The sequence below is a fragment of the Dipteris shenzhenensis genome, chromosome 1 (genome assembly GCF_047967505.1).
Source record: "Dipteris shenzhenensis isolate YYH24624 ecotype China chromosome 1, Dip_SZ_1.0, whole genome shotgun sequence".
NCBI lineage: Eukaryota > Viridiplantae > Streptophyta > Polypodiopsida > Gleicheniales > Dipteridaceae > Dipteris > Dipteris shenzhenensis.
In genome coordinates this window covers 55,556,787-55,568,675 of record NC_141596.1, presented here as the reverse complement: position 1 = coordinate 55,568,675, position 11,889 = coordinate 55,556,787, and the positions used below count along the sequence as shown (strand labels likewise).

Here is an 11,889-nt window from a genome sequence, read left to right as displayed (position 1 = left end):
AGAGTCAGAATTGCAAAGATCTTTGAAGGTGCATTTTATGCCTCCTAAGAGCTGACTTCCCATCAATAATAAATCCTTGAGCCCCTCTAAAGATCTCTCGTTCAAAAAGGTCCACATGAAATTCTTTAGTACCTGTGGCACAAAGAGTCTCCTCCACACCTTTAAGATGACTTGTGTAGGTTGGGACTTCACAATCTAATCTTCTTTGTGATCCCAAAACAATCAGATGACTCAAATTATACCACAATCCATGAGATCTGTGTAAGAGTTGAATTTTGTCTTCACGCAATATTAAGCAACAAGGTCACCAACTTTGTTAGCATTAAAGCCCGTGTCACACTAACTAGACAAGCTTCTTTACTGCAATTTTAACAATAGTCCACTGTGCTGAAAACATGGTACCGCAGGTAAGTCATATTTCAATAATCATATCATGATAAGCAAGAACTTTTTAAATAGACAACTGTCTACAACTGAGAAATATGAAGGACAACTGTCATGCATGTAAAGTACGAACTATCAACCTTGGTGTAGATGATCACAAATCGCTTATTTATTATTCTACCTGTTGTAGTTCTATTGATGCTAGTTATGAGCTTCTTGCTTTTGTATTCAGGTTGTAGTGAAGCAACAAGGCCCATAGGCCTGAACTTGTTGAGTTTTTGTTATTTTCCAAGTTATTTGTTAGTATAATGTTTGCATTCTGATTACATGAATTGCTAGAACCTTTGCCAGAGCATATTTTAATCGATTGCAACATAAATGCTCTGTATCTCTGTCAGTCACACAATTACCAAACCTCTCGTACAAGTTTGCTTGAAGATAATGGGATGGCCCAGGAAGTTCTTATGTATGCAAAATTAAGCATAGTATGGGCCTCAAACCCAAGTGCTTTAGTTGCAATACAAACTCAATGCTCAGTAACAAATTTACATCTATTTTTATACCTCAACCAACAGCCAAGAAATCAGACGTCACTATGGCTCCTTCTGTGACTTACCAGCTCAAATCTGTTGCTTTTATTCCAATTGCACCCATGCAAACTCTTCCATGTACGCCTTTGATGATGTGCATGATGATTCACAGGAATAAACAGCTATCGTGCCCCAATCAAGGGAGTCTGGTTCATTTGAGACTCCAAAGAAGTATAGCAACTGAGGTAAAATCTGGACCAACAGACCACCAAGAGTTTATATAGTAAGATCAACACAGACAACTTGACCTCTGCCTATCTATGACAGCAAAATATGGGCTTCCAAGAGAAAACATAAATCCCTTACAGAAATTGTCTAAACTCTCTTGCCAAGCAAGCAGCTAGTTTATACTCAATTTTTCCTTTCTGCAATAGCAACTTGCAAGGTCCCTGTTAGTTAATGAAGCATCTTTACTTCACACAGAAAAGGTGTCTTAATATTATGAAGGGCAGCAGTTTCAGAGCTGTAACTTCAGTTCAAGCACATCTGTTTTTCTATTTCACGATCCCAACAACGCATTTACACCACATGAACTTGTGATTCTGACTCTCCACCCAAAGCCATAACAATTGAGTCCAGAATCTCTTTCCTAGAGTCTCATGACTCACCAGCAGGAAAAAGTTATTCAATCAGACTTCCTTTTACCCCCCAGGGAAGAACTTTCTGCATGAAATTTCAAAACACGATACAAAAGCAATTATCCCCAAGGCACTGACACAGAATAAAGAAACTGGCCGTCTTGCAGCCTACATCTCCCAGTTCTGGCTCAATGCCTATGGTAACCCCCGAGCAGTTGCCAACCACAGCATGTCATGAAAATGCAAAAGCAAGCAAAAGGTACACACAAAGTCCAGCCACATGTTGATAAGATTGGCAGCTAGTTTAGTCTGCTTCCCCTTCATCATAAGGCTGCAGCATGCTGCCAAGATGTGCTACGCTGTGATGATTGACGATGGTCTCCCCGACATTGTCCTTCTTGCAGAGTGCCATTTGAGAATCTCCTGACATAACCAAGGGAGATCGATTCAATGTGCAAATCATGCCTCCCGTTGAAAGCCAGGCTAGCATTCCCTTACTCTTGTCAAAAGCACCTCCCTTCTGATAACTTCCTCAATGGAGCCCTTCATGTGCCATTAGACAGAAAAAAATGAGGAGAACTTTCGAGCCAATGACTAGTCAAGATCCATATACCTAGATGAATCCAGGAACATTCCCAAACTCATCCTCTAAAAATACAACATAGTGCAGTTTCAATCTCACGATAGTCACTCATAAGATTGAAAACCATAAACTCCATCACGCATAGCAGGGACTAGCTACTATGACATCCCCACTGACGTCATCGGCGCCCAACAGTGGGTGTAGACCATAGTATAAAAGTATGCTCTCACACATACAAATCCACACCCCCACACATACTTGAGCATCCATTTATACAGAGAATGTTGTGCCATACCCAAATCTATAGCCACTATCTTTCAAGCAAGGGGTTTCTTTTTCCCATAGAAAAGAACTTTCTATTAATGCTTGAAAAACCAACCATACAAATGAGCTATCCGTGTGGCACTGATTGCGGAAGCAAAAAACAAGAAAGCAGCCGTAATCCGGTATATTCACAGAGAACCCAGCTCACTGCCTCGGATGCCAGAGACCCAGCTCACTGCCTCGGAAACCTCTGGCATAAGGGCTAACAAACAGAGTCATGGACTGTAGAACCAGTGGATGCCTCCCTCTATGGAAATCGAAATAGCATGGCCCCCCTTTGTCAGCCAAACTGCCATACCGGTAATGTGGGATCGTCTCAAAATCTGTAAAAGAGAGCTTAGAAAGCTGAGGAAACAGTGTCCAAACCTCTCTCCGTTTCCTGGTCCAAACCTCCGACTGTTGTGCTGCGTGGTCACCTTCAGATCAGGATGAGCTGATGGCCAAGGGACGAAGGCTAGAGCAGGGCCAGATCTCAGGATCTCAGGGGCTGCACAGGAGGCTGAAGTGGAGCTGTAGGACAACTGAAGGCAGGAGCAAACTGAATGAGAAAACAGAGCAGCCAAGGGGCCCTTTTATAGGGCTGGACTGAGCCAACCCAATCTGTAAACAGACCGACTCAAACTGTTTTACAGACTGGCTGGCCTACAACCAGCCTGTAAAAAGCCCTCCCTGGCTCATTTGCCAGGGGAGTTTTTGGGCAGCCTTTGCAGGCTGCCTTCCCTGCTTACCTGTCCAGCCTTTGGGGACCCTAAAGGGACTCCTAACCTAGGCTAAGACCTAAACTATAAGATGGAAACACTTAACCTACTGTTCTCCAGTGGGTACTAGTGAATAAGAACTGACTACTGACTTGACCTAAGGCTGAGAGACTGACCTACGTAGCTTGTGCCTGACTGTCCCTGGACAAGGGCTCACAAAGGGGTTGCAGCATACGACAAAATCTCCTATCTTGGAACTATAATGCACTTGTCGATGTAGCCAGTGTGTCACCTTGCACCCAAGTGCAGGGGTGCATGTAACATTCCCTCCTTCTTAACTTGGCGGTAGGTTCATTGCTTCCAAGTAGTCCGCCAATATCTGGGGAAACACCTGGAAAAAATCTTCGTCCAACCACACTGCTTCATGGGTACCTCGATCACGGAACTAGGTGTAAAACTCCCGGATCCTACGTCCTAACCCATGCTTGAATTTATGAAGAAGGATCTATTCTGGCTGCAAAACTTCGGCTTCATCAAGAACTTCAAGTTGTTGCTCGTCGAAAATCTCTGAAAGAGGAGGTCCAAAATATAGCTTCAACCAAGCTACATGGAACACGTTGTGCATAGTCCAACTGTCTGGTAGGTGTACCTTCATTGAGACATCGTTGAGTAGATACACCCATTGACCCTCTTTATACTGGACATCTCGTTTGGATTTATTAGCTTGGCGTGTATACGATGCTTGAGCTTTGGCGACGCGGCTTCTTACAGACTCCATAATCTCTGCCATGGATTTGGTGGTTTTATTGGCTTCAAGAGATGGAGACAACATCCGGGTAAGAAGTGAGGTAAATCGCCGTCCAAACACCGCTTCATAAGGTGTGCGACCAATACTTGAAGAATAGGTATCGTTTAGAATGGCCGGCACAAGCGGAAAAAATTGCTCCCACTTTCCCTAAGCATCATGACAATATAATTTCAAAATATTAAATGCCATACCATTATACTTTTCCGTCTCGCCATTCGATTACGGATGGAAAGCGCTGGACATCTGCAGCTTAGTACCAAAATTATCAAACAAGGCTCGCCAAGAGTTAGACATAAACTTGGAGTCCCTGTCGGATGTTATGGTCTTTGGCAACCCTCCAATAGGATACCAATACTTGATAAACAAACGAGCTACATCTTCAACGCTAGCCGTTTGTTTGCAGGGAATTAGCATACAATATTTACTAAAGCGACTAACAATAGTAAGACATTGAGTATTACGCATACCTGCGGATGCTGGAAGTGGTCCCACGAAATCCATACCTATGTCTTGGACACGACCGTCGGGAATTGGCAATGGCATAAATAAGCCTGTCACTTTCTTGTAGGAAGCCTTGACCTTTTGGCATATTTGACAATTTTGCACATAGCCGTACGTCCTTCTGCATCTTTGGCCAATAGAAATAGCGCTCTAACTTCACCAAAGTCCCATTGATACCTCTGTGACCACCGGTAAGGGCGTCATGGGCATCATGAAGAAGCAACTGTCGTTTGTCTTTGAACTCTTGGAGGAGATCCACCATTGCTTGCTCCATCGGAGGAGCGGCTTGAACTGAAGTGATCTGGCACTGGGGACATAGACAAGTGCATACATGGCACCCTTGCGGGCGGCGCGACCTGCTTGAATATGAGAGATTAATGGAATCCTTGGTATGCTCCGATCACCGCGTATCGCGGCGGGCTCAGGTAAATTTTCCACAATCGTGAAGGTGTCCTGTCGCCAATCAGGCGTCGGAACATGCTCACGGAACCACTAAATCCTGAGGATCATGTCACACCCCATCAAAGGAGTCAATATAAAATCCCGTATAAACATGGCCTTCTGAACTGAAAAAGTGAACAGGATGGCCTTATGCGTGATGTGTGTGTGCAAGCCGAGCGTGAACCTGTCCACTGCAAGCTCGTGAGGCACCAAGGTGCACCCCACTGTCTTGGCAAGCTGAGGGAAGACGGCATCTTCTGAACTCCCCCTATCGAATAGGACAATAAACTGATGCCCGTTAGCTGTGCCATACGCTCAAATGAGCACCTTCTTTTGATCTAAGAAGTCACCCTCCTTACCTTGAAAGACCACCGTGGGAACGGCGTTCAAAATAGGGAAGACGGCATTCGTAGCTAAGATGGAGGCGGGGCGGGAAGAGCCAATAGATTAGCGACGGACGAAGTAGGTGCTTTCGCAGCCTTTTCGGCAAGGCACTTCGGACAATCCTTCTTGCCATGCCCAGCAATGTGGTGGCAATGAAAGCAGCGATGTTCTTGGTGGTACTGCTTTTGCTCGTCGCGCTGTAGATAGCCTCCCGTAATACCTGCTTTAGCCTTTTCATCCGGAGTCATCTTTGGCTTGGACTCCTTTTGACTAGAAGCCTGGCCGTCTTTCTTTTGGAAATGGTTGTGCTTCTTCTGATCCTTACCTGCTGTGTTGTTTGACTGATGGGGCTTTGGAATCTTTTTGGACCTGCTTGGGCTTTCCCCCGTTTAGCATCATCTCCTGATTCTGTGCGAGAGTCAGCGCCCGCTCGTAATCTGACGGGTCGAAGTTCTCAATGGTAAAACGTATGTTCGTATCCAAACCTCGAATGAATTGCTTCATCTTGGCGCTCTCTGTCACGCCCAACTATTGCGCCAGTGTGATGACCTTATTACTGTATGTCAACACAGGCAAACCCTTTTGGGAGAGATGAGTGAACTCATCCTCCAGGTTAAGCATATATTGGGGTGGGAGAAAACGGGCTTTGAGATCGGCCACAAACGTTGCCCAAACGAAATTCGTCTTAAACGCTTTTGGGTCAGTATGCTTACTAGCCCAATGCTGCCACCAAGTCACCACCTCTCCTATAAGATGAGGGGCTGCAAGGTGGACTTTATCTTGCTCATCTTGAATCCGCGCTAGCGGAAAATGAGCTACAAACTGATGAATAAATTGCAAAATTATTGAATGGTCACACTTACCATCATACTTAACAAAATTTAAAGTGAACCGAGTGACTGATGTTACCTTTCTCGATGGCGAAGCTGTGGCGGAGACGGCCGCTGCGCTCAAACTTGCTTGCATAGCGGCTAACATCTGTTTGTGTTGGAGAAGCATCGCCTATCGATCTAGCTTTTGTTGCATCTCTACCTGAGCGAGCTCTGGGCGTCGCAATGCCTCCTCATTTTTGCGTTCCTCACGCATCAACAAGAGCAATTTTTCAAAATCTGTGGTTCCACTTTCTTCCAGCGGCTTTTCTGCTTCTTTTTCCTCCGGACGTTGTTTTGTCTGGTCCACCTGTCTTATGCTTTCTTCCAGCTGGGATGAATGTTCTTCGAGTTGCTGCAGCAGGACCCGATTTTGCTCTAGAAGGTTCGCCATCACTTCTTGAGCATTTGGCGAAAGCGTATCTTGTTGGTAGCCTTTAAAGTCTTCACGGTTGAAATATTTTCTTGACCCTTCCATGGCGCTTGATTGTGTGTCCTTTCCAGATCTCAACACAACCATACACTCACGGTAGTCAAGCTGGATACAGACCAAAGCTCTGATACCAATGTAGCATGCAACGATTATCTAATCGTGTAATTCACAGCAAGACCTTCTTTAAACCTTTAGCGAGGAATGAGCGTTGTTTACCATAGAGAGAGAGAGGAGATGGGGGTAGAGAGAGAGTAGACTTGACAACCGATTGGGTCCCTGCACCCACTAAGGGCCCCCCTTCCCCAATCAAGCGAGAATTTGCTTTATACTTGGAGAACTGAGATATACAAAGAACACTCTTCGAGAGAGCACGGAACGCGCTTCTGAAGAGCTCATTGTGTACACGTATAGCAGACCCAAGGACCTGAGAGGCAACGCCAACCAATACCGAGACCTTGATGCTGTCCACACTCACAATGTAGGACGATTCTACAAGGCAAGGAAGAGGCTTGTGCTGTCTACCGGAATGCAAGGTTATTACGTCACTGAGAGAGTGAAAACTAGAAGTGATAGATCCTATGAGATGACTGAGAGATGACTGAAATATAGAGCTGAGAGTGAGCTGTGTAAACTGTAAAAGAGAGCTGAGAAAGCTGAGGAAACAGTGTCCAAACCTCTCTCCGTTTGCTGGTCCAAACCTCCGACTGTTGTGCTGCGTGATCACCTTCAGATCAGGCTGAACTGATGGCCAAGGGACTGAGGCTAGAGCAGGGCCAGATCTCAGGATCTCAAGGGCTGCACAGGAGGCTGAAGTAGAGCTGTAGGAGAACTGAAGGCAGGAGCAAACTGAATGAGAAAACAGAGCAGCCAAGGGACCCTTTTATAGGGCTGGACTGAGCCAACCCAGTCTGTAAACAGACCGACTCAGTCTGTTTTACAGACTGGCTGCCCTACAACCAGCCTATAAAAAGCCCTCCCTGGCTCATTTGCCAGGGGAGTTTTTGGGCAGCCTTTCCGGGCTGCCTTCCCTGCTTACCTGTCCAGCCTTTGGGGACCCTAAAGGGACTCCTAACCTAGGCTAAAACCTAAACTATAAGATGGAAACACTTAACCTACTGTTCTCCAGTGGATACTAGTGAACAAGAACTGACTACTGGCTTGACCTAAGGCTGAGAGACTGACCTACGTAGCTTGTGCCTGACTGTCCCTGGACAAGGGGTGACAACATACGACAAAATCTCCTATCTGGGAACTATAATGCACTTGTCGATGTAGCCAATGTGTCACCTTGCACCCAAGTGTAGGGGTGCATGTGACATTCCCTCCTCCTTAACTTGGCGGTAGGTTCATTGCTTCCAAGTAGTCCGCCAATATCTGGGGAAACTCCTGGAAAAAATCTTCGTCCAACCACACTGCTTCATGTGTACCTTGATCACGGAACTTGGTGTAAAACTCCCGGATCTTGCATCCTGACCCATGCTTAAATTTATGAAGAAGGATCTGTTCTGGCTGCAAAACTTCGGCTTCATCAAGAACTTCAAGTTGTTGCTCGTCGGAAATCTCAATAGGATGTCCAAAATATGGCTTCAACCAAGCTACATGGAACACGTTGTGCATAGTCTAACTGTCTGGTAGGCGTAACTTCATTGAGACATCGTTGATCTTTTGAATAATAGGGAATGGTCCGGAGCTCCTGAAGGACAGCTTAGAGCATCGCTTGCCCACCTGCTTCAATCGTTGCTTGATAATGCGTAAATACACCCATTGACCATCTTTATACTGGTCATCTCAACTGGATTTATTAGCTTGGCGTGTATAAAATGCTTGAGCTTTGGCGATGCGGCTTTTCACGGACTCCGTAATCTCTGCCATGGATTTGGTGGTTTTCTTGGCTTCAAGAGATGGAGACACCATCCGGGTGAGGAGTGAGGTAAATCGCCGTCCAAACGCCGCTTCATAAGGTGTGCGACCAATACTCGAAGAATAGGTATCGTTTAGAATGGCCGGGACAAGCGAAAGAAACTACTACCACTTAACATGAGCATCATGACAATATGATTTCAAAATATCACACGCCATTATACTTTTCCGTCTCGCCGTTCGATTACAGATGGAAAGCGGTTGACATCTGCAGCTTAGTACCAAAATTATCAAACAAGGCTCGCCAAGAGTTAGACGTAAACTTGGAGTCCCTGTCGGATGTTATGGTCTTTGGCAACCCTCCAATAGGATACCAATACTTGATAAACAAACGAGCTACATCTTCAGCGCTGGCCGTTTGTTTGCAGGGAATTAGCATACAATATTTACTAAAGCAACTAGCAATAGTAAGACATTGAGTATTACGCGTACCTACGGATGCTCGAAGTGGTCCCACGAAATCCATACCTATGTCCTGGAAAGGACCATCGGGGATTGGCAATGGCATAAGTAAGCCTGCCACTTTCTTGTGGGAGCCTTGACCTTTTGGCATATTTGACAATTCCGCACATAGCCGTATACATCCTTCCGCATCTTTGGCCAATAGAAATAGCGCTCTAACTTCTCCAAAGTCTCGTTGATACCTCTGAGACCATCGGTAAGGGCGTCATGGGCATCATGAAGAAGCAACTGTCGTTTGTCTTTGAACTCTTGGAGGAGATCCACCATTGTTTTTCCCATAGGAGGAGCGAATTGAACTGCAGTGATTTGGCACTGGACATAGACAAGTGCACACATGGCACCCTTACGGGCGGCACGACCTGCTTGAATATGAGAGATTAATGGAATCCCTCGTATGTTGCGATCACCGTGTATCACAGTGGGCTCAAGTAAATTTTTCACAATCGTGAAGGTGTCCCGCCGCCAATTAGGCGTTGGAACATGCTCACGGAACCACTGAATCCCGAGGATCATGTCGCACCCCATCCAAGGAGTCAATATAAAATCTCGCGTAAACATGGCCTTCTGAACTGAAAAAGTGAACTGGATGTCCTTATGCGTGATGTGTGTGCGCAAGCCGGACGTGAACCCGTCTACTGCAAACTCGTGAGGCACCAAGATGCACCCCATTGTCTTGGCAAGCTGAGGGGAGATGGCATCTTCTGAACTCCCCATATCGAACAGGACAATAAACTGATGCCCGTTAGCTATGCCGTACACTCGAATGAGCGCCTTCTTTTGATCTAAGAAGTCGCCCTCCTCCTTACCTTGAAAGACCACCGTGGGAACGGCGTTCAAAGCAAGGAAGACGGCATTCGTAGCTCAGGATGGAGACAAGGCTGGAAGAGCCAATACATTAGCCACGAACGAAGCAGGTGCTTTCACAGCCTTTTCGGCAAGCCACTTCAGACAATCCTTCTTGCCATGCCCCGCAATGTGGTGGCAATGAAAGCAGCGATGTTCTTGGTGGTACCGCTTTTGCTCGTCGGGCTGTAGATAGCCTCCCGTAATACCTGCTTTAGCCTTCTCATCCGGAGTCATCTTTAGCTTGGACTCCTCCTTTTGACTAGAAGCCTAGCCGTCTTTCTTTTGGAACTGTCTGTCCTTCTTCTGATCCTTACCCGCTGTGTTGTTTGACTGCTGCGGGGCTTTTGAATCTTTCTGGACCTGCTTGGGCTTTCTCCCGTTCAGCATCATCTCCTGATTCTTTGCGAGAGTCAACGCCCGCTCGTAATCCAACGGGTCGAAGTTCCGAATGGTAAAACGTATGTTCGTGTCCAAACCTCAAATGAATTACTTCATAATGGCGCTCTCCGTCACGCCCAACTGTTGCGCCAATGTGATGACCTTATTACTGTATGTCAACACAGGCAAACCCTTCTGGGAGAGACGAGCGAACTCATCCTCCAGGTTAAGCATATATTGGGGTGGGAGAAAACGGGCTTTGAGATCGGCCACAAACGTTGCCCAAACGAAATTCGTCTTAAACGTTTTTGGGTCAGTATGCTTACAAGCCCAATGCTGCCACCAAGTAAACGCCTCACCTATAAGATGAGGGGCTGCAAGGTGGACTTTATCTTGCTCATCATGAATCCGCGCTAACAGAAAATGAGCTACAAACTGATGAATAAATTGCAAGATTGTTGAATGGTCACACTTACCATCATACTTAACAAAATTTGGAGTGGACCGAGTGAGTGGTGTTACCTTTGTCGATGGCGAAGCTGTGGCGGAGACGGCCGCTGCGCTCACACTTGCCTGCATAGCGGCTAACATCTGTTTGTGTTGGAGAAGCATCGCCTCTCGGTCTAGCTTTTGTTGCCTTTCTGCTTGGGCGAGCTCTGCGCGTCGCAGTGCCTCCTCATTTTTGCATTCCTCACGCATCAACAAGAGCAGTTTTTCAAAATCTGTGGTTCCTCTTTCTTCCAATGGCTTTTCTACTTCTTTTTCGTCCAGACGTTGTTTTGTCTGATCCAGCTGTCTTTTGCTTTCTTCCATCTGGGATGAATGTTCTTCGAGTTGCTGCAGCAGTGCCTCCTCATTTTTGCGTTCCTCACGCATCAACAAGAGCAGTTTTTCAAAATCTGTGGTTCCTCTTTCTTCCAGCGGCTTTTCTACTTCTTTTTCCTCCAGACGTTGTTTTGTCTGATCCAGCTGTCTTTTGCTTTCTTCCATCTGGGATGAATGTTCTTCGAGTTGCTGCAGCAGGACCCGATTTTGCTCTAGAAGCTTCGCCATCACTTCTTGAGCATTTGGCGGAAGCATATCTTGTTGGTAGTCTTTAAAGTCTTCGCGGTTAAAATCTTTTCCTGACCTTCCATGGCGCTTGATTGTGTGTCCTTTTCTAATCTCAACACAACCATACACTCACGCTAGTTAAGCTGGATACAGACCAAAGCTCTCATACCAATGTAGCATGCAACGATTATCTGATCGTGTAATTCACAGCAAGACCTTTAAACCTTTAGCGAGAAATGAGCGTTGTTTATCATAGAGAGAGAAAGAAGATGAGGGTAGAGAGAGAGTAGAGTCGACAACCGATTGGATCCCTATACCCACTGACGGCCCCCTCCCCCAATCAAGGGAGAATTTGCTTTATACTTGGAGAACTGAGATATACAAAGAACACTCTTCGAGAAAGCACGGAACGTGCATCTGAAGAGCTCACTGTGCACATGTATAGCAGACCCAAGGACCTGAGAGGCAATGCCGACCAATACCGAGACCTTGATGCTGTCCACACTGACGATGTAGGACGCTTCTACAAGGCAAGGAAGAGGCTTGTGCTGTCTACTGGAATGCAAGGTTACTACGTGAGTGAGAGAGTGAAAACTAGAAGTGATAGATCCTATGAGATAACTGAGAGATGACTGAA

At 46.0% G+C, this 11,889-nt stretch overlaps 1 protein-coding gene across 1 annotated transcript in view; it reads right to left on the bottom strand.

The window, feature by feature from the left end:
* Positions 1 to 543: 543 nt before the first annotated feature.
* LOC147906066 (zinc finger (MYND type) family protein / programmed cell death 2 C-terminal domain-containing protein) overlaps positions 544 to 11,889 on the bottom strand; it is a 44,664-nt gene continuing 33,318 nt past the window's right edge. Inside the window, exon 9 of the mRNA XM_087382929.1 lies at positions 544 to 1,166. Within this exon, the coding sequence (XP_087239055.1) occupies positions 1,020 to 1,166 (147 nt within the window). The 3' untranslated portion in view covers positions 544 to 1,019. The remainder of the gene's footprint in view (positions 1,167 to 11,889) is intronic.